This window comes from Aotus nancymaae, unplaced genomic scaffold (assembly GCF_030222135.1).
Source record: "Aotus nancymaae isolate 86718 unplaced genomic scaffold, 86718_ANA_hifiasm-v0.15.2.pri h1tg000031l, whole genome shotgun sequence".
In the NCBI taxonomy this organism is placed as follows: domain Eukaryota; kingdom Metazoa; phylum Chordata; class Mammalia; order Primates; family Aotidae; genus Aotus; species Aotus nancymaae.
The window spans coordinates 6,927,480-6,953,288 of NW_026988444.1; the positions used below are offsets into that span (position 1 = coordinate 6,927,480).

The window sequence follows — 25,809 nt, forward strand, 5'->3', positions numbered from 1 at the left end:
GACCCTCGGCCTTCCCCTGCCTCCGACCCTGGCGGGACACAGGACACGCCTGTCACCCGGGACCCCCTTCCCTGTGGGCCCTGGGAGGGGGCAGCCTCAGCAACGGTGGGGACTCCCGCCTGTCCCAAGGGGCTTCCTTCTGTGTGCCGCAGGGCTGCCCGGACCCTCCTGCGCTCAGGGTCCTTCCCCACCCCCGCCAGGCATCGCGCCCCCAGGCTGCAGGCACCCGTCCATCATGGAGGACCCCCCTCAGGGCTTCCAAAGGCACCCGGGATCCCCCAGCTCCGCGGCCACCCCTCAACTCCCTGGCCTGCTGGACCCCGACCCTCCGGCCTCCCCGGCGCCCCTGCCCCGCCCTTCAGCCCCACTCCCCACGCCTCTCGCTCCCCATCCCTGCTCTTCCCCCAACCCGTTTCTCGGTCCTCCCAGCCCCCTCCTTCCCTCTTCCCCCCCCACCTCGTTCCTCTCCCTCCGCCCGGCCCCTCCCTCTTTCGCCCCCGGCTCTCTCCGCGCTGCCCTGCGGCGCCCCCGTGTGGCCGCGGGGAGGACGCCCAGACCGCGTTGCGGAGGGAGGCCCGGGAGTCGGGGATCTCGGGGCCCGGATTCCTTGTCCTCATTGGTGTTGAATCCCTTCTCGGCTTAATCAGATGAGTTCGTTAAAACTAACAGACTACCCGTCACCAGCATTGTGAGCACTGGTCTCATTAGTAATTGTATTTTATTTCATTAATTGTTACATTCACTAGTAAAAATGGGAGCGAAGGCACTTGGGCACCCGCTGGGGTGCGGCTCACCGCCCTGAAGGGAAACCCGCTACTGGGAGTGCTGAGTCGCTGTCGCCGTCACGGGAAAGCCGAGGCACAGACAGCAGCTCAAAAGCCAAGGGCAGGCCTGGCGCTCACATGCCAGGCAGCCCGAGTGCGCTCTCACCGTGAGCCACACCTGAGCTCTCACCTGAGGCTGCATCTGAGCCACACCTGAGCTCTCACCTGGGCTGCATCTTAGCCACACCTGAGCTCTCACCTGAGGCTGCATCTGAGCCACACCTGAACTCTCACCTGGGCTGCATCTGAGCCACACCTGAGCTCTCACCTGAGGCTGCATCTGAGCCACACCTGAGCTCTCACCTGGGCTGCATCTGAGCCACACCTGAGCTCTCACCTGAGGCTGCATCTGAGCCACACCTGAGCTCTCACCAGAGGCTGCATCTGAGCCACACCTGAGCTCTCACCTGAGGCTGCATCTGAGCCACACCTGAGCTCTCACCTGGGCTGCATCTGAGCCACACCTGAGCTCTCACCAGAGGCTGCATCTTAGCCACACCTGAGCTCTCACCTGAGGCTGCATCTGAGCCATACCTGAGCTCTCACCTGAGGCTGCATCTGAGCCACACCTGAGCTCTCACCTGGGCTGCATCTGAGCCACACCTGAGCTCTCACCTGGGCTGCATCTGAGCCACACCTGAGCTCTCACCTGAGGCTGCATCTGAGCCACACCTGAGCTCTCACCTGGGCTGCATCTGAGCCACACCTGAGCTGTCACCTGAGGCTGCATCTGACCCACACCTGAGCTCTCACCTGGGCTGCATCTGAGCCACACCTGAACTCTCACCTGGGCTGCATCTGAGCCACACCTGAGCTCTCACCGGGGCTGCATCTGAGCCACACCTGAGCTGTCACCTGAGGCTGCATCTGACCCACACCTGAGCTCTCACCTGGGCTGCATCTGAGCCACACCTGAGCTCTCACCTGAGGCTGCATCTGACCCACACCTGAGCTCTCACCTGGGCTGCATCTGAGCCACACCTGAGCTCTCACCTGGGCTGCATCTGAGCCACACCTGAGCTCTCACCTGAGGCTCCTGTATGGGTTGAGTGGCCAGGTTGGGCCTAATATGAGGTAACAGTAACGACTTTTGGCAACTTAGTTGATAGTAGAGACATTTCATATCAGAGTCAAAGAAGATGAAAGGCAGACACGTTTTTAAAGTAATTGCTGTTAGTTCAGCCAAAGTTGAGGGGACTCAGAGTGTGAATAATTTCCTGATTTTGGGTACATTTCCTCGTGCTGGGGGTCAGCTCGCCCAGCGTCAGGTGTGGTTCCCGCCAAAACCAAGTCCAGCCAGAGCGTGTGAGGCTGAGCACAGACTTGGGGTCCCCGGGAGGGTCCGGTGGGAGCTCCGACAGCAGCTGGCATAACCCTGCGGTGGATAAAGCGAATGTGGCTGTAAGTGCCTGGGGTCCGTGCTGATTTACGTACGTGCCTGTTGCAGGGTTGGGTTAGGGTCGGGTTGGTCCCCCTGCGCCCTGGGTATTCGGGTGGACAGGGAGGCCTTGGTCTTGGACAACAGCTGCCTGCGTGGGTGGGGCTGCTTCACCCGCAGCTTTGGCAGCTTTGGCGAGGGGAGTGGACACATGGTGACCTGGGCCCCAGGCTGGCCGGTAGGCGGAGGGTCACACCACCTGGGAATCAGTGGGAGGACCTGGCTGGAGCAGAGGTTTGGGGATCTCCTTCCTTTTCCTTCTGGGGCCTGGGACTTTGTACCCTTGTGCAGGAGAAGCAGCAGAGGGCTGGGGTCTTGGTGATGTCTCCATCCTGCCCCCAGCCTTTGGGGAATGCCTCCACTTGTTACAGCAAGTGTCCTGGTTTGCCTGCGACTTTGGGGGCTAAATTGGAGGCCCTTCTCTTCTTCCCCAAGTTCTCCAGCTACTTAGAAGCATCTGCCTACTCAGCTACACCCTTAAATTTTTCCCTTGATGTCCAGGGCCAGGCATCCTATGGGGACTTGATTTAAGATGTCTTCAGGTGACAATCTGAGTGCCTGTATACCTGAGCTCTCACCTGAGTCTCCCGTATGGTTTGAGTGGCCAGCTTGGGCCACCCTGATACCCCTGGAAACAGAGCATGAATGCCTTAAATCTAGTTGGAGCAGAGAACCAGTTCCAGACCCCCAGAGCCATCTAGAGGACTCATTACTAGGGTCCTGGCCCTGGGACCACTCAGGGCTGGTTCTGCGTCTGTCCAGGTGTGATCTGGGAGTGAGGGATTGGCACAGGACTCCCACCTGCAGAAGAAAGGAAGGAAAGGGAGGGGGGGAGGGGAAGAGGGGAGGAACAGTCTTTCTAGCTGGGGCTGCCCTGGGCTGCTGGGGTCATTTGTGAAGAAAGGTGATTTGGAATCAGGGAGACCAAGGGTGCCCTGGGGCCAACATCTGAGGAGAGCGACAGGGATTTCCTCCCTCTACGGCCCCAGGTGGCCTTGGTGGCTGCAAGCAGAAAATGACATTTTCAAGCCCAGTTCCAACCCAGAGCTGGTTCCTAGACCCAGCATCCATCAAAGGGGACCAGGGAGGCAGCAGAGATTCCTGCAAATCCAGTGAGAGTGACTGGCAGACACCCCGCATCCTTTCTCGCAGACAGAAGGCCACCCCACAACTCAGGAGCCCTGGTGAGGTGGCTGAGGAAGACCCTCAGCCCTGGGAGAGTCCCTCTGGGGGTGAGCAGGTGGGCTGCCCCTTGGGGTGCCACTCATTTCAATGGAAGTTTTTTAAGAAAAGGCACCGTGACTATGAGCACCCATTTGGGAGACTGGTGTCACCCCCACACGTACACCTCACTTCCAGGTCAGAAGTGTGGAATGACCATAGCTGCCTTAGGACACATGGGAGGGGGTTAGGGCCTGCTGTGGGGCCGCCGATGGTGGGCCCCGAGGGACCCGCACACCTGTACCCACCTCCCAGGTCATCGCCGGGTGGCCTCTGTCCCCTGGGAGGCTCTGCCTCAGGGGACACCCTTCCCATGCTCCCAGCAATGACTTCCAGGCCTCCCTCAGCACCAACAGGAGCCGTCTTCTTCTCCTTGTGCCCCTGCAGTGTAATTCGCCCTAAATAATGGCAGAATGGGCTGTGTGTAGTCTTTAAAAGTCAAACAGTTTTGCACACAACAGGAGCCATTCAGCAGTGGCCGATGACGCAGGGCCTGGGGCCATCCCGTGCAGGAGGGGCGGGACAGGGACTGCGGTTATGTTTCTCCTAAAGGAAAATCATAAAAGTCACACACTGCGGGGGCCACGCTTACTACGGAGAAGGGAAAGCGGATGGGCAGGCGGGAAGACTAGAGCACTCGCCCCGCTCAGGCAGCGCTGGTCGCTGGTCGGGTTTCGGCTTCCTCCGCCCCTTCCTTCCTTTCTCTCTGTGCAGCCAGTGATGCGGGCGCAGCTCTGGCAGGGGGCCTCCCAGAGCTCACCCGGACCCCACACTGGGTCAGTCCTGGTGCAGAGGAGGCCGCCCTGGGTGGGCACGGGGCGGGGGGCAGCAGGCGTGTGAGGGGCTGGGCAGCGGGTGTGGCCACATGTGAGCGGGGAGCTGAGCAGGGGGCGTAGCCACACGCTTGACGGGCTGGACAGGGGACGTGGCCATATGTGAGGGGCGGGGCTGGGGGCGTGACCACATGTGAGGGCTGACAGGGGCGTGGCCATATGTGAGGGGCAGGGCTGGGGGCGTGACCACATGTGAGGGCTGACAGGGGCGTGGCCATATGTGAGGGGCGGGGCTGGGGGCGTGACCACACGTGAGGGCTGACAGGGGCGTGGCCATATGTGAGGGGCGGGGCTGGGGGCGTGACCACACGTGAGGGCTGACAGGGGCGTGGCCATATGTGAGGGGCGGGGCTGGGGGCGTGTCCACATGTGAGGGCAGGGCTGGGGGCATGACCACATGTGAGGACTGGGCAGGGGGCGTGGCCACACGTGTGCTGGCTCTGCTGTGGGCTTCCTTCCCTTCCTGTGCAGGTGGTGATGCTTTCTGCACCTCGACTGGGGCCCAGCCAAGTAACTGATTCCAGCCAGGAGCCCGGGCAGACGGTGGCACAGGTCCTGCCACTGTCCCCAACCTGGGTTTCAACGAAGCTGAGGCCCAGCATAATCTTTCTGGGTGCCTCTGGCTGGCTCGGTCTGAAAGGTGGGGTGGATGCAGATGGGGTCTCCCCGGGTGCAGCGTGGGTGGCTCTCTGAAGCAGCCTCAGGTCAAGGCTGTGGCAAGCTCGGCGGTGCTGTCGGCTCACGATGTTTATGAGCCGAGGGTCCCAGGGGCCGGGATTCTGATCCCTGGTGAGAAGTGGGTGGGAGGAAGTGCACACGTGTCCTGAGTGGCCGTTCCTCACATTGAGGTGACATCTCGTCTCCAAACACTTGACGTGGGTGGAAGCAGATGCGGCCGTTCTGTTCCCCCTCCTCTGGGACAGGTGGATCTCACTGTAGGGACAAGCCCTACAGGGTCGTGGGGTGTCCCCTATTGCTGTGCTGAGGTGCAGGATCCGAGAAATAAAGAGACAGGACACAGAAAGACAAAGAAAGCGCAGCTGGGCTGGGGTGGGGGCACGCCACCTGTAAGTGGAGACAGGTGAGGCCCTGAACGTCCAGAAGAGTCTGTATTTATTGGGTACAGGTTAGGGGCAGGGCAGTGAGTGAGGTCATCTTAAAGATAGTCATAGGGTCAGGACAATCACGTGAGCGATGAGCAAGGGGCCACCCCCGTCAGGTCACCGAGGAGGTGGGCGGCGTGCAGCAAGGCGGGCGCAGGTGCATCATCTCCTCTCTGTGGGCAGGCTACTTCTAAGGGTGTCTGTAGGGGACGCTCTGAGCCGCCCAGCAGCGACAGCGCTGACAGGGTCTACCGCCACCTGCTGGCAGCTTCCAGGGGTTTCTACAGGAGGACGCTTTGAGCCGGCACGGTACCAACACAGCTGACGAAGTTCACAGCCACCAAGACCCGATTATACCGGAGGGGTTTTAAGCCCTCGGACGCTCGCAGGACCGCCTGCCAGAGGCCAGCTTTCCACAAGAGCTGGACGCAAGGTACTGGAACTCCTTTTCAGGAGGAGCGACTCCTGCTCCAAGCCTGCCATACAGCGGGTGTCTTTACCATCCTGAACGCTGCCGCCTGGGCTGGACGGCCATGTAGCGTGTGCCCTTTCAGGCAGGGGCGCTACCGCCTGGGCCATGGATTCTTGTCCTGGTATAACCGCTTTTCCCTTAAATCATGCTCTGCACCGTGTCTGCTCTAGGCATTCCTCAGACTGTGAACTAAGACATAATTTTTATATATATATATGGAAATAAATGAGAAGTAAGATATTCTTCAGGCACTAATTATGCCGGGCATCTGCTTAGCTCCCCTTCCTCAGTGCCCAGATGCGGGGTTACCCACACCTCACCCCCGGCCGCCTCCTTCTCGCCTCTGCCCCCCAGGCAGGCAGCCTCGGCCAGGTCACAGTCGGCAGCAGAACTGAGTGTTTGGTGGATCTCAGTGAGGTGTTTGCATTTCCTTGTGATGGATGGATTGAACACCCTTTCATGAGTGTATTGACCACTGTGTGCCTTCTTTGTTGAAATGTTGTCAGTATTTAAAGTCACAAATCCTCTTCTAAGACAATTTTTGTATAATATTTTGATCAATATTTGAACTACGTGCTAATTTTCTTTGGATTTCTTCTTTGATCCATGCTTTATTTAGAAGAATCTTGTTATTTATGTATTTATTTTTTAAACTCCCTATTCAGACCTTGCTGTTACTGAATTAATTCCATTTTGATCACCTTTTAAAATTACTGAGACTTATTTCTACTGTTTAACATAAGCTCTGTCTTTGTAAATGTTCCGTGTACGTGCAAAAATTACGTGTGTTCTGCGACTGTGGGGTGGGCGTTCTCTGAGTTATGAGGTGACGCTGGCTGACAGTCTGTTCATGACCACGAATCTTCCTGGTTGCTGTCTGCTGCGCTCGCAGTCCCGAGACATTACATCGCCAACCAGGGTGGTGAATTTCTCCATTCTTTCAGTTCTGTCAGTTTTTACTTCGTATATTTTGAAACTGTTATTAGCTTTTTAGGCATTTAGGATTTTTCTGTCATCGTGACAGAGACTGACCCTGGTGTCATCACAGAACACCCCTCTTTATCTTCAAGAGTGACACCTGGTCGGATGCTAGTGCTCCAGGGTGGCTTTCTTACGCACGGAATCGGCGCTGTGTATCTTCTTCTTCTTCTATTATTTTTTCCTTTTTTCTTTGAGACAAGGTCTCACTCTTGCCCAGGCTGGAATGCAGTGGCCCCATCTCGGCTCACCACGGCCCAGGTGCTGCTCCCACCTCAGCCTCCAGAGTAGCTGAGACCACAGGTGTGCACCACCATGCCGGCTAGTTTTTTTTGGTATTTTTTGTAGGCTGGTTGCCCAGGCTGGTTTCAAACTCTTTTTTTTAGATGGAGTTTCACTCTTGTTGCCCAGGCTGGAGTGCAATGGTGCGATCTTGGCTCACTGCAACCTCTGCCTCCTAGGTTCAAACGATTCTCCTGCGTCAGCCTCCGGAATAGCTGGAATTACAGGTGCCCACCACCACATCTGGTGAACTTTTTTGTATTTGTAGTAGAGACAGGGTTTCACCACGTTGGTCAGGCTGGTCTTGAACTCCTGACCTCAGGTGATCCGCCCCCCTTGGCCTCCCAAGCGTTGGGATTACAGGTCAAACTCTCAGACAAGAGATCCTCCCTCCTCTGCCTCCAATGCTGGGACCACATCTGGCCCACTGTGGATCCGTCTCTATCCTACAAACACCCAGCCTGTCTTTGTATCTTAAGTGGTGTCTGCAGATGGAACGGGTCCTGGTGACAATCCCTGCTTTCACGTGGCGTTTCTCCGTTTGCCGCTCATGGAATGAGTGCTGAGGCCGCTGCAGATCCCCCGTCTGGCTCTCAGTGTCATATCTTGTCGTTCGGGTTTTATTTGTTGGGTTTTGTTCCTTTGTCTCCCCAGTCCTGCGTTTTCGGGTGAATTGGAAGTTTTTAGTCCTTGTTTAACAGCGCGCGACCCCAAAGTTATATTTAAATGTCAACTGTGTTGAATTTGGCAAAATTTGACAGGAGTTATGGAAAGCCTTTCAAAGATTTAGCAGGACGAAAACAAGCCAGCAAGCTAGCATCATCCTGTGCTTTAAAAGTAAACAGGCTTGAGCAATGATGTTGGTTTTTTTTTTTGAGATAGAGTTTCACTCTTGTTACCCAGGCTGGAGTGCAATGGCGCGATCTCGGCTCACCACAACCTCCGCCTCCCAGGTTCAAGCCATTCTCCTGCCTCAGCCTCCCAAGTAGCTGGGATTACAGGCACGTGCCACCACGCCCAGCTAATTTTTTATATTTTTAGTAGAGACGAGGTTTCTCCATGTTGGTCAGGCTAGTCTCGATCTCCCGACCTCAGGGGATCTGCCCCCCCTCGGCCTCCCAAAGTGCTGGGATTACAGGTGTGAGCCACCGCGCCTGGCCTTGATGTTGGTTTTAGAAATTGACGAGTCTTGCAGGTGGATCATGGGAATGCCTGTACAACCAACGTCCTCTCCTGTCTGTGCCTCATAAAAAGAACGGGTATTCCACTGAAATTCAGCTCCTGGAGCTAAGATTTCAGAAATGCCCTCTGTACCCAGGTGAATTGCAAAGGGGTCAGGTGTGAGGAGGGGCTCCGGGCTCAGGGCCCTGAGGGCTGGTGTCCCTCTCCTCTCCCTGGAAGCCGGCCAGCCATACCTCGTCCCCTGCCCCTCTCCCGCCCTCCCTGGTTGCCTTCTTTCCCTGTCTCTCTTCTGCACTGGGCACCTTCCAGCCTTGGGAGCTGGGCCCAGCTTTGCCTGAGGATTAACGGCAAAGAGAGAGAAGATGTGGCTGGCAGGCTGCACACTGCCCCGCGCCGGGACTTCTGCCCTTCATGGGAAGGTGACTGTACTGTCAGAGAGTAAGGCGAGCAGGAGGGATGGCTGTTCTGGAAGGTTCTGCAGGGCCAAACTGTGATGAAAACTGCAGCATGAATGTGCGCCTCCATCCCCCAAAAGTCCAGACTGACACCTCAGTTTATTACAGTGTTGACAGTTATGGTGTCTAAGGATGTCATCAGATAAAACCCCTCCTTGGCAGTCTGGGGCTTTGCAAAGATTAGTGAGTGGTTTCTGTTCAGGAACAATCTTTAGGGCTGTTAACTGCCTCCCTCCCTCCCTGTGAATCCCCGAGTCACCAGCCGTGAGGGCGAGCCTGGTGCTGACCTGCCATCCCAGCCCTGGTTGGGCCCTGGTTGCACTTTTGTTGGGTTACCCGTGACTAGCAAAGCTGGGGCTAATTTCCTCGTCTTTGACAACTTGACCAGAGGGTCCAAACAAAACAGAACCAGAACCCCATTAAGCATCTACAACTGGGGAGATGATATGAGATTCCACAGCAGCCCCAGGTGGCCAAAGCCCCAGCGCTTCTGTGTCCTGAGGGCTGATCCCTGTGGCTACAAAAGAGAGCACGTGTGGGCTGCCGGCACAGACGTCACAGCCGGCCTTGGCTGCAGCTGAGGGTTCTCCACCGCCTGGCCTCCGTGCAGCGCGGCGGCCCCTCTCCCTCCCTCTGGCCTGTCCAGCATGGTTGCAGACTCAGTGGGGCTGGCAGGGCCTGTGCTGAGCCCCAGGAGGTGAATCTTAGCTCCAGCAGCCCTTGTGGCCTTGGGAGATGCTGCTGTTTCTAAACCAGAACTTTTTCAACTGTAAAGATGAGCATATTTAATTTTCTGAGATGTCGTGGGTACTAAGTCTGAAATAATTAAAGGTATAAGGCATATCCTGAAGTTGGGACTCATGTACTTATTTTGATTAAAGGTGAAATAAAATTGCATTTAAATTTGCAAAGCGGAGGTGGTCAGGAAGCCGAAGAACTCCCTGAGATACGGCTTCTTGCAAGTTTATGACATCACGGCAAGTGTTTACTGTGTGTAAATCTTAAAGACGGGAAGAAAATTTAGCACGAAACGTTCAATCCAACTGGCTCAGCTTTTACTGGGCACCTGTGATGTGCTGGAGAACCCTGGGTCTCTGCCGCAGTGTGGCCTTGAGGTCAGGGAAGTGCGGGCCGTTTCCACGACGAAGATCCTGTAAACTCTGGCACGGATGCGTGGACCCCACGGGCGGTGTGCTTTCTCCGTGACCCTCCGGAAGCTACGCAGAGTCGAGCTCCACGGTCCTCAGGCCACCGTCTTGTCCTCGGTGTGAACCTCAGCGGCCGCCGGGGCCTTGCTTGGGTGCCTCCCCGGGCCCTGCAGCATCTTGATCCTCCCCTCCAGCTGCTCAGCCCGTCTCGCGCGGAGCCTGGGGCAGGCGGTAATTTCGGCATTGTGAGTCGAGCTCTCCGGACTGAGCGACTGCCAAGCCTGCGTCTCTCAGCACCTGGGCACCTGTGAGAGCAGGAGTGCGACACTCCCTGCGGGGCTGGGTGTCGCCGCGTCCCTGCCCAGTGGCAGCTGTGACCTTGCTGGATTTGGATTACAGTGCTAGGGAGGCCGAGGCGGGTGGATCACCTGAGGTGACCTTGTGGCCAGCCTCAGCTTAGGCTGCTGCCCAGCAGTGGGGTGGGGGAGTCTCACGCAGGACCCTCCTCACAGGAGAGGAGAACTGCGTGCCCTGGGAGGCAGCCTGGGCTCCCACATCTGGACGCTTCCAAGCCCCAGAGAGACTGAGCCTGAGCTGGAGATCTTGCAGCCCCGTCTGTGGTCTGCTCACAGAGCGGCAGGCATCCTCCTGCAGGACGGGGCGGCCTCTGTGGCTGCCTGGGGCCTGTCTGCCCCGCCCGGCCGTCTGCGGGTGCCCACTTCCTTCTCGCCTGCCTGGCCGGGCCACAGTGGACGGTGCTGTGTTGTGAACTCAGCCCCACGCATGGGGGGACCTGGCGGTGGGAATGGCCTGGTCAAGGTGAGGACCAGCCTCCCCCAGACCTGGGCAGATCCCCACCTCCCTGCGGCTGCCACTTCCTTCAGTCTCAGGTGTGTTTGGCTTTAGCTGTTGGAGAGTGGGGAGGGTGCCAGGCTCCAGCCAAGGGTGAGCTGCGTCCATGAGGACACTTGTCCCAGATACCCAGGGCCCAGGTGAGATGGCGCTGCTGAGTGGCAGGCAGTGTGGCCCCGACGGCTGGCCCCAAGGCGATAGCCCCCGAGCAGCAGCCACGCCCACCCTCACCAGGCCACGGCTGCGGGCCCAGGACACCCCACACGTGAGGGGTCAGCGGGCGAGGGCACCAGCAGCTGCCGCTGTCCCACAGACACGTGCCCCTGGGCCTGGAGTCCTTGGCCCTCACGGCTGGCTGCCCATCCCAGGGAGGCTGCCGGGATAGCCAGGCCTGTGGTGATGGAGCCGGCCACCTCTGTCCCTCCACCGGGGACCGTGGGGACCCGAGCATGGGGCTGTGAATGGCCGGCCTCCCGCACAGGGCCTGCTCCTCTCTCACGGTGGCTTCCCGGGGTGGGCCTGGCCCAGGGGATCACCCCAGCACACTAGGCGTCATGCGGGAGGGAAGTTAGGCTGCTCCACGGGAGCCCTAAGGGTGACCTCCTTCACGGCAGCAACTGGCCTCGGGGCGTGGGGAGAACCGGGCTGTGTGCGTAGATGGAGAGGGTTATGCAAACCCAGGCTCTGCTGAGCCCGAGAGACCCCAGTGCCCGCCTTCACCCCCAACCTCCACCTCAGGTGCCAGAGAAGGAAGCGTGGACACACAATCCCGGGCCAAGCCCACTCCTGGCACCTGCACCCGGGCAATGGCCAGAGGACACCAGGGCACATGGCACACGCATGGCTCACATGGCACACGGAGGCACACACAGGAACACGCGGGCACAGGTGGGCACACAGGCACATGAAGATACGTGGAGGCACATGCAGGAACACACAAGCACACGTGGGCACAGGTGGGCACACACAGGAACACGGAGAGACACGCAGAGGCAAGCAGGCCCAAGCCCGGGAAGTGCAGGGCAGGCACTCGGAATGAGGCCTCTCCTTCCCCACCGTCTGCTGAGCGCCTGCCTGGGGCTGGGTCTGTGCTGGGTCCGTGCCAGCAGTTGGGTGGCTGGTGAGTGGGGAGGGGCACCCCCAGCACTGTGGGGCTGCCTCGGACTGAGGAAGGGGCACCATGGCTCCCCGGCTCAGGGCCTGAGCACTGAGGGCTGCCTGAAGCGTCTGGAAGCGGCCGCCGTGTGAAGGCGAGTGTTTGGCAGCAAATGAGGATACCCCCTCCCCACCCAGCTGTCCCTGAGCGGTGGCCACACCCTGGGTCGGCTCAGGGTCACCCACTCAGCACCTGGAGACCCCTGGCCTGGGCCCTAGGAGAGAATGGCGTGCTGGCTTGGGGTCTGCCTTCCTGAACACGTCTGCAAGGAGGAGGATCCCTCATTCAAGGGCAGCCATCCTCAGAAAAACAAGCCAGAGAAAGACGTGTCCTCCTGGAAAACTTCCTGTGATCCTGGAAGGAGTGTCAGGGAGATGGCAGAATGAAGGGGGTGTGGGTGAAGAGGGTGTGGGTGTTGGGGTGTGGGTGAAGGGGGTGTGGGTGTTGGGGTGTGGGTGAAGGGGGTGTGGGTGAAGGGGTGTGGGTGAAGGGGTGTGGGTGAAGAGGGTGTGGGTGAAGGGGGTGTGGGTGAAGGGGTGTGGGTGAAGGGGTGTGGGTGAAGAGGGTGTGGGTGAAGGGGGTGTGGGTGTTGGGGTGTGGGTGAAGGGGGTGTGGGTGAAGGGGGTGTGGGTGTTGGGGTGTGGGTGAAGGGGGTGTGGGTGAAGGGGGTGTGGGTGTTGGGGTGTGGGTGAAGGGGGTGTGGGTGAAGGGGGTGTGGGTGAAGGGGGTGTGGGTGTTGGGGTGTGGGTGAAGGGGTGTGGGTGTTGGGGTGTGGGTGAAGGGGGTGTGGGTGAAGGGGGTGTGGGTGAAGGGGGTGTGGGTGTTGGGGTGTGGGTGAAGGGGGTGTGGGTGTTGGGGTGTGGGTGAAGGGGTGTGGGTGAAGGGGTGTGGGTGAAGGGGGTGTGGGTGTTGGGGTGTGGGTGAAGGGGGTGTGGGTGAAGGGGTGTGGGTGAAGGAGGTGTGGGTGAAGGAGGTGTGGGTGTCAGGGTGTGGGTGAAGGAGGTGTGGGTGTCAGGGTGTGGGTGAAGGAGGTGTGGGTGTCAGGGTGTGGGTGAAGAGGGTGTGGGTGTTGGGGTGTGGGTGAAGGGGTGTGGGTGTTGGGGTGTGGGTGAAGGGGGTGTGTGGGTGAAGAGGGTGTGGGTGAAGGGGGTGTGGGTGTCAGGGTGTGGGTGAAGGGGGTGTGGGTGAAGGGGGTGTGTGGGTGTTGGGGTGTGGGGTCGCCGGGATAGTGGTGTTTGATCTGGGCTCCTAGCCACATGGTGCCCTGTCATTTCCCACTTGCTGTTGAGAGTGTGATTGTTAAGGCTGTCGGTTCCCCCTGGGGTGCACCCCTTTCACAGGCTTGGAGCTGAGGGGTTCATGGTGGGTGGAGGCCTAGGGCTGCGTCCCTGCACGGTGCTGGCTGCGCTCTGCCCCTGGTGGCAAAGGTGGCTCAGGTACGGGGTCCCCGTTGTGCTGCGCACCCCGACTCACTTGTTCAGGGCGCTCCTGCGACCCTCATGTCCCGTTCTGCAGGTGTCTTGCGTGATGCTCGATTTTTTTCTCCCAAAACATCTTTATCCCGCCTGCGTCGTACGCTACTCTTCCAGGATTGAGGCTTTCATCCACATTCTGGAAAACAGCAAATGGAGAAGAGCTCAGCCGCCTGGTGCCACTCCTGTTGAGGAGTCTGTGCTCCAGCACCGGACGGCAGAGGAGCTGGCTCGGCCTGGAGCATCGGGGTCCCCGCCTTCCTGGCGTGGGAGGGTGGCGGAGGCTGCTCTCTGAGAATCAGGCCTCAGGTGGCTCCCGGCTGGCTCCATCACGCTCTACCCGCTCCGCATTCTGGAGCAGTCTCCTGGGTCGGCGGAAGCAGAAACCGAGGACAGATCCCGCTTTGGGCTTTTAGTTGTTTCAGAATCTAAGTCCCGACACACTTCTAACTCTGTGTTACTGCGGTGATCCGCGGTGCCCCCAGCGAGGCCAGTGTTTCTCGGATGGAGCTGTGGCTCTGGTGCCGTGTGAGCCCATTCCTTGTTTTTGAGACAGGGTCTGACTCCGGTCTCCCAGGCTGCAGTGCAGTGGTGCGATCTCAGCTCACTGCAGCCTTGACCTCCCGGGTTCAAGTGGTCCTCCTGCGTCAGCCTCCTCAGTAGCTGGGACTGTAGGGGTGCATCACCATGCCTGGCTAAGTTTTGTATATTTTGTAGAGGCGGGGTCTCACTAGATTGCTCAGGCTGGTCTTGAGCTCCTGGGCTCAAGCGATCCTCCTGGCTCAGCCTCCCGAAGTGCTGGGACTGCAGGTGTGAGCCCACGTGCCCGGCTCAGTGGGGTGAAACGTGGCGGGTGAACACTGAAAAACTTCAGTTCTGCGATTTGATATGCTAGAGTGAGGCTGACTGAAATTTTTACTGTTCAATTATTTTGGATTTGTGCATCTATGACTCAGACACCAGCACTCTTAGAGTATCGATCTGCAGCCATCAAGAATGTCCAGGGCCAGGCGCGCGGCTCACGCCTGTCATCCCAGCACTTTGGGAGGTGGAGGCGGGTGGATCACCTGAGGTCAGGAGATCAAGACCAGCCTCAGCAACATGGTGAAGCCCCGTCCCTACTAAAGATACAAAACTTAGCTGGGCGTGTTGGTGCACGCCTGTAATCCCAGCGACTCATGAGACTGAGGCAGGAGAATCGCTCGAACCTGGGAGGCGGAGGTTGCAGTGAGCTGAGATGGCACCACTGCACTGCGGCCTGGGTGACAGAGCGAGACTCCATCTCAAAAAAAAAAAAAAAGGATGTCCATGACAACGGGAAAGTGCCGAGCGCCGACAGCAGCAGCCTTTTCCGGAGCTTCCTCCTGATTTCACCCAGGGGTGGGAGCCTGCTCTGCTCCAGGTCGGTGCTCTCTGGGATGTGTGGAGCCTGGGTCCTGGGCTGTGCCTGCCCCGGCCTGGCCCCAGGTCTCCGTGGATGGCCCTGCTCTGTGCTTGAGGATGAGGTTTACATGAGGGATCCAGGGCCACGCTTCGGGGGGGCGAGGCAGCGGGTCTCGGAATGAACGAGGCATCCACAGTCCTGGGCTGCCTGAGCCCCTAAGCCGCTGTGCTGAGAGCTCCTCGGGGCCTCTGGGGTGGACGGAGCCATTTCTGCAGCCTGGCTGCTCCCTCAGGGCGCTCTGTTCTTTAGCTCGGCCTTGGAGGCATTCCTCCCCCTACCCCCCACCCTTCCCTCTTGCTGGGGAAGAACACAGGGTGGCAGGAGTGTGGGGAAAACCAGGCAGCTGAGACCCATAAGCTCGTTCCCTGCAAACACGTCACCTGCCTCAGGCAGAGAGGGTGAGGGCTCGGCTCAGGCTGCAACGAACAGGGGCTGAGGACTCTTTTGAGGAGCTTGATGTGGCTCCTGGCGGGGGGCTTCCAGCTGCGAGGCGTGAACGCTGCCGCCTGAGTGGCCTGTCATGATGTGGGCGCTGGGTGCTTTGCTGGGAAGCTGCCCCTGGAGGGCTACAGAAGTCGCCCATCGATGCCTTGCCCTTTGTTCCAGAAGCTTAGAAATGCAAAGTCAATCAGGAAGGAACTGAACTCAGCCTTGCCTGCCTGTGTGAGGACGCTGGCAGTGAAGTCCATGAGTGGAAACTCAGCCAATGAGGAGGGGGGCTCCACGGAGCCCACCAGCGAGGGCCGGGCCCAGCCGCTTACCCTGGACTTCGCATCTCCTCTGGTGTCTGGGCTGGTATCAGATTGAAACCGAGTAACAGCTGGAAAACATCTGAGAGCTGAGACCTGGCTGTTCTTGGAGGGGCTTCAGAGAGCAGCGTGGGTGTTAGAGCTTTTGCTCTCAGGACGCTCAGCCCCAAAGGCAGCCCTTTAAACCCTCATGGCCTGAAAACAAACCGACAGCAAAGGGAAGAGCCAGCAGAGCAGCAGAGACAGAGCAAGAGCAGACTCGTGAAGGTGCGTGTCAGGAGCAGCAGACGGGGACGCTGCCCCCCAGCGGGGAAACATCACGGGGTTCGATTCCCCTGGCGAAGCACAGGTGGGCTCGCGTGCTGTGCCAGATATCTCCACACTTTGCTCACATTTCGAGGGCCCCCAAATGCAGAGCACATCACAAAGAGCTTACTTTTCCCACCGTTTCCCAGAGACCAGCGGGTTTGCCCGTCTGTCAGGGTCCTCGGCCTGTCCTCTCTGGGGTGGACGCCTGTATCTTGTCTGCTGCTCTCTGCTATATGGGTTCGGTGACACCCACGCTTGGCATCGGTTCAGTCCCAGAAAGACGCGCCACCCTCTGGGCACGGTCCCTGGCCGAGCTGGCCGACCGGCGGGCAGCTGTCAGCGGCGTGGGAGTCTGGAGGGCGGCTGGCTGCGTATCCTCTGCCCTCAGCGCCCATCAGGACTGGTTTCTTCTTTTGATGGCTGCTCCCAGGAAGCCTCGTGGGTGGGAGGGGGCCGGTGCCCGGGCAGGGGCATCGGGGCATCTGGGAGTCCCTGGTTTTGCCCACCCCTGTGTCTCAGGAATGGCAGCCTCTGCACTGAACGAAGGGGAAATGTGTGTCACAAACAGCGATGCAGACACACTCGAGGCAGGCCCGGAAACGCTTAGGGTCTCCCTGTCCAGCCCATAGATTGACTTATCTATCGTGAGGAGCTGGCTCACGCGGTGGCCGGCTGAGCGGTCTCTCCGTCTGCCACTGGGGGCCCAGGAAAGCCTTCAGTGTCAGTCAGCCCGACGCCGAGGGAGGTTGGTGCAAATTCCAGACCTCGGGCCAGAGATGATGAGATGAGACGTCCTGGACCTAGCAGGAGGCAGGAAACCAGAGGCCGCTCCACCTTCCTCCCCACCGAGCCCCGTCAGGCCGTCGGAGGGTTGGATGACACCCAGCACTCAGCGGTTACCGAGTCCACCAATTCGGAGGCCAGTCTGTCTGTCCGGAAACACCCTCCCAGCCACACTCAGAATCACTGTCCCTCGCAGACCTGGTGCCCTCAGGTCGATGCAGAAAGTGAAGCCCCCAGGGTTTGTCCTGGACAGGGCTCCTCTCTCAGGCTCCATCCCTTGAGGCCTCAGGGAGCTGTCAGCAGGGTGAGGGCCAGCCTCCGTGTTCTCTTTTCAGGGAAAAGCAGAAAGTCACATTTACAAAAAAACTCCAGCGTCACTTATTTCTTCCTGATGTCTCCAAGTAATTGATAGTTTTAAGGTGAAAGCTTTTGGGCAATTTTCGTTTACTGTCACAAAGCGGAACGCACAGTTATTTTTTATTTTTATTTTTGAGACGGAGTGTTGCTCTTTTTGCCCAGGCTGGAGTGCGATGGCGTGATCTCAGCTCACTGCAACCTCCACCTCCCCGGTTCAGGCGAGTCTCCTGCCTCAGCCTCCAGAGTAGCTGGGATTACAGGTGCGCACCATCACGCCCAGATTTTTTTGTATTTTTAGTGGAGACGGGGTTTCTCCACGTTGGTCAGGCTGGTCTTGAACTGCTGACCTCCGGTGATCTGCCCACCTCAGCTTCCCAAACTGCTGGGATTACAGGCGTGAGCCACCGCGCCCCGCTTACATTTATTTTTTATATTCTCCTTCACAGGTTTTTTTTTTTTTTTTTTAACTGGAGTTCTGTGGTGTCGTCAGGGGATTGGGAGCTTTGTGATTTCCTGAGCCCTGGAGCGTGCTCAGGACACCCTGCTCTGCGGCTCCCTGGGACCTGGGACTTGGCTTCAGGACCCCCGTGACTTGTCCCAGCACACAGGACACCCACGCGCAGTGGAAACGCGGCGCTCACGCAGCAGGGGTGGGAGACGCCGGTGAGAACCAGCAGCTGCTTCAGAGAAACCGCTGCGGGCGCACAGATGGGAGGAATGACCCCGGGAGAGGCGCGCCCCGGACCCCCCACCTGCTCTGGGCACACGGGAGGAGGGAGCCGAGGGGCCAAAACAAGCAACAGTCAAAACACCCCCCACGACTTCAGAACTGCCTCCAGGCCCCTCATTCTAACGCGTGTGCGGAGGGGCCGTCAGGGAGGCCACTGGGCTGACCCTGCCTGACGGGGCACCCACGTCGCAGGGAGCGCCTCTGATCTCCACGCGTTGCGTTTCGGGGTTTGTAGGTCAAGTTTGCAGAGAGCCAGAGTGGAGCAGGAACTGGGAGAACACGTTTGCCCCCAGCTGAGGCTTTTGCGTCCCTTCCTCTTCCTGAGCTTCCCCTTTCCTGAGTGGGCTCCAGAGGACCCGGCGGCACCACGGAGGTTCCGAGTGGACTTTCCTGCACCCCAGCAGATGCGCTCGTCCGGGCTGCGGGGTCCCGCCCGCCGCATCCTCTCCTCCTGCCGCCTCCGAGCCTCCTGCGCGCCAGCCCCGTCCGGCACCTGGGCTCCGTGAGTGTGAAGCCGGCGTCCGAACAGTCGCAGCAGCAGCGCAGGCTGACCCTTCCTTGTGTGCGACGTCGCCCAGCTCTGTCCCTCCTGCCTCCCGAGAGCCCAGAGTGTAGGGGCCGCTGGACGCTGGACCCGAGAACCTGGACCCAGGCGGGGTCTGCTGGGGAGCTGGCAAGTGCTGGGCCCCGCGTCCCCTTGCCGGCCACTCTGGGGGATTCCACGCTTAAGGATGGCTTCTGAAGCACCCTGGCCCTGCGCTCACGGTGGCACGCAGGAGCCATCCTGAGCCCAGCGGTCAGGCCCAGGGCCCTTCCCTGAAATGTGCCATGAAGGTGAACGCTCCGTGACACTCAGGGCCAGGGCTCCCAAGGCCAGTGGCAGCCCCTCCCCATGAGGCCTCCTGGCTCCCAGGGGCCGCCCTCCCTTGAGAAGGGGGTGCTGTCTATGGCCGGGGGTGGGGGCCGTGATCACATTATAAAGTCATTGTTGAGCTGGGTGCTATTAACCACTAATCAGTGAGCCACAGTCATGTTCCTAACCTAAGCGCTCGCCCATGTCCACTGTTAGACGCCTGTGTGGGGGTCTCTGCTTCTCCACAAGGACCCCCCGACCACCCGCTGGTGCAAGGGCTGGTCCCAGCTGCACCGGCAGATGGCGGCAGGGGACGAGGACAGCGCAGTGGGCTCTACGCTCAGCTCACGAGAGGACGGCTCCCTTCACAAAACGCCAGAGACCTGTGCCCTCCCTCCCCTGCCTCTCACCCCTGCTTCGGACCTCCCTGTGCTTGGAGCGGCCCAGGCTTCCTCCTCTTCCTGGAGGAGGCTGAGGAGGGGTCTGCAGGCTCTGTCTCCCCCAGCGCATCCTGGAAGGTCCTGTGCTCCAGGGACGCCCGTCTTTGACTCTGTTCTCCTGGGCCGCGAGGCTGAGGCCTCAGGGCGGAGGCTGCTCCGTCTCAGCTCCACTGTGACCTTCTCCCGCTGCCAGGGGCAACTCGGCCTCGTCCCGGGGCCTTTCTCACCCCGAGCTGTTCCGTCTGCGACGGAGAAGCATCGTCTTTCTCCTTTTCATAATTTGGAAGCTTTGGAGGATCAAGTGACGCGTAAGTTATGAAAAAGTTCCCTGTTAAACTCTCAGGTTTAGCTGTAAGTAAATCACTCTACTCATGTTAGTGGTTCCTGTGATTTTCTTCCACATGGAAAGTAAAAGTCTGGAGAGAATGACTTTCACCAGGAATCCAGATCTTATCCGTCCCTTCAGAAGAGGGTTCGGTATTTTATGCATTTTCCTTTAGGTTAGTTTATGCACTCATTCCACCTACACACTAAAACGTTTCTTGATAAAACAGCAAGTTCCTGCTCCTGGTGTCAGCACCGAGCGGTTGACTGGTTCTCCAGGGACCCCTGCGGAGGTCTGCCCTTCTGCCTTACTTTCTCCTGGAGATTTTCCGTGGGACCTGAGCTCCCTGCCTGGTTAGGGCTGGTCGAGGAATAAGTGGGAATGGGAGGAAGGAGGGGGCTGTTGCTCTGGCCCTTTTGTGTGGCTATTGATCCCTGGTGAGAGGCAGACCCTGAGGTCAGAATGGACCACATCACATCCACCTAGGAGGGTGTGTCCTGGGCTGTGTATGGGGGAAAGCTGGGTAACCAGGGTCATGTCATGAATGGATGGGCAGGAGCAGGGACATTTCTATCTGCAGACACTGGTGCTCCCAAAGCAGAGGAAATGCCATAGAGCCATGTTGTGGACACATTTGTGAGAAAATTCCTCTGACTATCAGAGAATACAGAAGAGATGAAGCTACCAGCTTAGAGAGACACAGGAACACACACTATAGACACACAGCACACACATACCCAGAGACACACCCAGACACACTCACCAACACACACACAGAGAATACATCACACACAGGGTCACAAAGAACAATCACATCACACATGTTTTCACACACAGAGAACATACATCATACCAATGTGCTGACACACAGAGAACACACCACAACACAGCCATGAACTCACACAGAGAACACACCACAACACACCCATGAACTCACAGAGAACTCACCACATCACACACATGAACTCACACAGAGAACACACCACATCACACCCATGAACTCACACAGAGAACACACATCACACCCATGAACTCACATGGAGAACACACCACATCACACCCACACGCTCAGACACACACACACCGTCACTCTGCATGCACCCTTGTCCTGGTGGACAAAGATCGAGCTCTCTGGGCAGACTCAGGAGCGCAGGACGAGGGTGGGGCAGATTGAGCAGAAACACTCCCCGGAGGCCCAGTGGTACCACGCCGGCCCCTGCCGCAGACGGCCTCCTGCTGCCGTGTGTGCCCTGGGTTCTGTGGCTGACCTGGGCTTCCACGTCTCACCCATGAAACAGGCATCAAAGGCTGACCAGGATGGCTGAGTGGGACCACTGCGGAATCATCAGCCTCAGAACATGCGGGAAGGAATAGAAAGCAGGGAGGTGGTGGGGTGGGTGGTGCAGCACGGGCCTGAGCTCTGGGCCCTCCCCAGACGCCCTCCCGTGGCCACAGCCATCCCTGCAGCCACTAGTGTGGCTGACCCCTCACTCTAGGCCCACTTTTCACAGCCACTAGGGAACCTCGGGAGAGGCCGGGCTCCAGCGAGTGGCCGGGGTGGGGTGGAGGGGGCGGATTCCACCTGGGAGCAGGCCCAGGCCGCTGCTTCTGAGCACTCCTGCAGCACCGCCTGCTGGCCAAGGGAAGATGTGCGCCGGCCACCAGGCCTGGGAGTCTCCCGGACCCTAGTTCCTCTCTCCTCACCTTCCCCTTGCCTCTGCAGAGCCCCAGGAAGGGTTGGCACCGGCTCACTGCATTTAGACTCCATCCTGTTCAGACAGTGGTCAGGGCGCAAGGCTTCTGTGGCCAGGGACGTGGCCTCTAATTTATAGAGAGCAAGAGCGGCAGAGGCAAAGGTTAGGACCCAGACACTGGACTCCGTTCCCAGATGCACCCTTGGAGGTGGTGAGCGGAGGGCTGGACACTGGCCTCCACGACCAGCCACTGACCTCCACCCTAGCTCGCTCCCCTTGCTGGTCCCAGGGTCAGGCTTTACCTCGATAAAGTGGGGTCCAGGAAGGGCAAAGCCTCCTCCCCTGAGCCACATGAACCACGGTGCACAGGCTCCCACGAGGTGGGCTGTCCAGCTCATCCCATGGACACACCAAGAGTACGGAGGAAGGAACAGTGACCTGAACCCCAGATTCAAAGGGTGGCCTTCAGCAGGACCCCCAAGGCAGGGACAAGATGCACAGGGTTTGAGGGAGCGTCTTCGTGCATAAAAAGCAGGCATTTTGGGAAGCTGCTGTGAGTGTGTGTGGCTCACAGGTGTATTCTGTCCTGGCGCGCTGCCTTCTGTGGGCGGCACGACCTCCTTGCCTTTGTCCCCTCACATTCCCTCTGCCTGCACCCAGTCCCCACCCACCTCCTGCCCAGCCTCATAAGCCTTCCAGACCACTGCTGGGGGACTCCTAGGTCTTGCCCCTTGGTTCTTGGGGACCACCATGTAATTCTCTATGGAAATTCTGAAAACAAGTGTGAGTGTCACTGTTTATCTAAAAGAATCATATAAAGTTCTCAGCCAGGTCTCTAGGACAATCAGATACACCTTGTCATTCTCACTCATCCCATCACCCGACCAGCTTCTCATCCCAGCCCCAGGGGGAGGTTCCCCCTTACCCGAAATGCTCCTTGGAGTTGAAACATCCCTGCGTTCACCCCTGGTGCCGACATGTGTCTCTGTCAACTTCCTCCTGCTGCTCTGCTCTCGTTGAGACCTGTTGGCACTTGGCCCCTCTGTCCAGCTGGTGCCCCAGAGACAACCTTATAGAAGGCCCCATGGCCTGACTCACCCCTCGTTCACACTTTAGAGCTCTCTGGTGCTCTACAAGAAAACGTCTGCTTTATAGATGAGGAAACAGCCCTTGGGGCAGAAAAGACAGTCCCTGTTTGACACAATCCTTTATCTCTTCTCCCTCAGCTCCCGCCCCAAATCTTGCACTTTTTTTTACCCCCACAGAGAACTCCTGAAGGAAGAATTTTAACTGGCAAAACTCAGAACTCCATTCAAACACAACCAAAATCATCCTGGGTGGCTCAGAGGCGGCTGCCTCCCAGACAGGCCCATAGCCCCACAGAAGTGCCTGGTCCTTCACCCACCAGAGCCCTGGGTTTTTGGTTGAAGATGGAGACAAGCCCAGCTCAGAGTGTGCCCCGCTTTGTCCTGAACAGACTTGGTGCAGTGCGGGTGGCAGATCCGTGGAACGGGTCTTGCTGTGTGTCCCGTGGCCGGCCCTTGGCTCCCAGCCTCGAGTCCCACCCTTAGGCCAGGTCAGAGCAAGTTCAGCAGCAGAACCAGCCAAGACACCACCCAGCCTCACGAGGTGGCTTTGTGGGGAGCAAATGAGGTTTTTTTTGTATTTTTCCCTTGTAAAGTTGCTTGTTATTAATCTCATTTTTGAATTAACATTCAGTAAAACTGCTATTTTTGGTGTACAATTCTATGAATTTAACACATTTGTAGATTCATGTGACAACACTGTGGATACAGAGCAGTTACGTCACCCCCAGAACGCCTTCCGTAGTCACACTCTCCCCACCCGGCCCCGACAGCTCTCCTGTGCCACTGGCGGCACCTGGGGACCGGCTGTTGCCCTGGGTACGTCGCGAGCCACCGAGCCCACCACGCGGCCGAAGCTGCCCCCCCGTCAGCGCTGGCTGGTGTTCTACCGCACGGGTGCACCGCACAGCTGAAGCGTGTCTGGGTTGTTTCCAGGCCGAGATGACTGTTGAATAGCGCTGTCTGTGCATTTGCGTGTGTGATTTTGTGTGAACATGAGCTTCCATTTCTCTTGGTTAGACACCCGGAAATGCAATTGCCGAGTCATAAGGGAAGTGTATGCTCCACTTTATAAGAAAACACCAGAGGCTGGCCCCACACTTGGCACTCCTGCTGATCAGGAATGACGGCGCCTGCTGCTCCGTGTTCTTGCGGGCACTCAGCTTTTTCCACGCTTAGATTTCAGCCGTCCTGGGATGAATGAAGCGCGTTTCGTAGCGGCCGACATTTCCGTCTCCCTAGCGGCTAAGGGAGCTTCTTTTCCATCCGTAGCCCTCACTTGGTGCAGCGTCTGTTCAAGTCCTTCCCCGATTTGTATTATTTGGTGTTTTTACTGTGGGATTTTGAGGGTTCTTTATGTATTCTAGATCCAATTCCTCGTCAGATTTGTGATTCACAAATATTTTCTTCAAGTCTATGTCTCGTGTTTTCATTCTCCCAACAGTGACTTTTGCAGCATTCATGAGATTTTCTGTTTTCTTCTAAAAGTTTTACAAACCACTGTTGGGGAGAGAGAGCATGAGGAGAAATGCCAGATATAGGTGATGGGGAGGAAGGCAGCAAATCACACTGGCATGTGTGCACCTATGCAACAATCTTGCGTGTTCTTCACGTGCACCCCAAAACCCAAAATGCAATAAAAAACAAACAAACCACTATATTTAAAATTTTAATTTAAAAACTATAAACCTAGCATAGTTTTTAAATTAAACTGTAAACATATAGAGATTTTCTGTTTAAACCCATTTTAAGTTAATTGTCATTTCAGGTGTGAGGTTTGTGTCAAGGCATTCCTTTTCTTAAAATCCCCAAACAGCTTTTCATTTCTGTTAGACAGAAGTCTTGACCTGCAGGGTCAGGCTCCCCTGCCCTCTGAGCTCCCCCTCCCCATGCAGTGCCAGCCCCTGGCTATTCTCACCACTCAGGTCTCGGTCTCCATACCCCCTTGGCCCCCACCAAGAGGGTCCGTAGACCCCTCCACAGGGCAGCGTTCTGTCTAAGAGGTGAAGCGGGAGCAGCGGGCCAGGCAGAGCCGGGCTGGGATCCAATCTCTGCTTTAGGCTGGTCATTTTTGCCAGAGTTGGTGTTGGATTAAGGGACATAGAGGGAGCAAAGGGGGTCAGTTGGGGCAAATTTACACGTGCAGGTAACCAGGGTGAGGGCTCGAGGGGAGAGGAGAGATAAGGAGGGCAGGGCTCAGCAGAGCTGGCCTGATGAGACAACCAGAATGTGACCACTAGATCCTCTGCCTGGAGGCCCAAGTGGGGCCCCAGGTCTGGAGAGTTACAGCCACCGTGGGGAAGTTTCAGGTTGGGAGCAACAGAAATGAATAGGAGATGGGGTTTGAATCCATGCATTTGATCCAGAGTACATGCTGTTAGCCATTCTACTGCCCTCTTAATATAAGACAAATCCAAACGTGAGTCAGCTCCAAAATACACAGCACTGATTTGCAATGCCATGTGGGCCAATCTGCAGAAAACCAGTGCGGAACAAAACCTGTGCATTCAGTTACCCAATTCTCCTTCCTGGGCTGCTAATATAGAGGGGTAGGCAGTGGGGCACAGATACACGAGCATGGGAAGACCCACAGGAACAAGGGTATTTCAAACCTTGAAGGATACAATCCATCCATGAGAAATCTCTCCATGAGTCTGTAAGCAGAACAGGCAAGGTGGTCACATGGCGTATCCATCTCCCCATTGTCCCAAACCTTTTTTCTTTTTTTGAGACAGAGTTTCACTCTTGTTGCCCAGGCTGGAGTGCAATGGCACTATCTCGACTCACCACAACCTCTGCCTCCCAGGGTCAAGAGATTCTAGTGCCTCAGCCTCCTGAGTAGCTGGGATTACAGGCATGTGCCACCACACCGGCTAAATTTTGTGTTATTAGTAGAGATGGGGTTTCTCCATGTTGATCAGGCTGGTCTCCAACTCCTGATCGAGGCTGAGGTGATCCGCCTGCCTCAGCCTCCCAAAGTGCTGTGATTACAGGCATGAGCCATTGTCCCAAACGTTATCACCTTAAGGCTGACGACCTGGAAGCCACCTATGGCTTCCCTTTCCCCTTTCACAACACAGCCACACAGTTTCTAAGTCAAGTCTGGAAACTGGGAATAAGCACAACAACCCGTCATAACAAAACAGCTCATGTCACTAGAGTACACAGACTGCCCAGGTGAGGCTCTCAAATCTGTTATTTCCATATCGCACAGTGCTGCACAATTACCCTTGCGTTATGCACAGGGAAACACAGACCAGGAAGGCTGTTCCTTCTGTTCAAAAGCCATTTCCCGGCCGGGCACATGGCTCACACCTGTAACCCTAACCCTAACCCCAACCCCAATCGCAACCCTAACCCTTAACCCCTAACCCTAACCACTAACTGTAACTCTCTGATCCTAACCCTACGCTAACCGCAACCCTAACCCTAAACGTCACGGCGCCGGCGTGCGTGGCGTCACGGCGCCGGCGTGCGTGGCGTCATGGCGTCACGGCGCCGGCGTGCGTGGCGTCATGGCGTCACGGCGCCGGCGTGCGTGGCGTCATGGCGTCACGGCGCCGGCGTGCGTGGCGTCACGGCGCCGGCGTGCGTGGCGTCACGGCGTCACGGCGCCGGCGTGCG

At 57.8% G+C, this 25,809-nt stretch overlaps 1 protein-coding gene across 1 annotated transcript; it reads right to left on the reverse strand.

Annotated features, from left to right (window-relative positions):
* Positions 1–10,031: 10,031 nt before the first annotated feature.
* Positions 10,032–25,553, reverse strand: FAM240C (family with sequence similarity 240 member C). The gene is given in 5 exon segments (XM_064383374.1): positions 10,032–10,155; positions 13,418–13,444; positions 13,446–13,555; positions 22,026–23,685; positions 24,104–25,553. Coding segments are annotated over 4 exon segments (315 nt in total). The 5' UTR covers positions 22,080–23,685; positions 24,104–25,553.
* Positions 25,554–25,809: the final 256 nt, after the last annotated feature.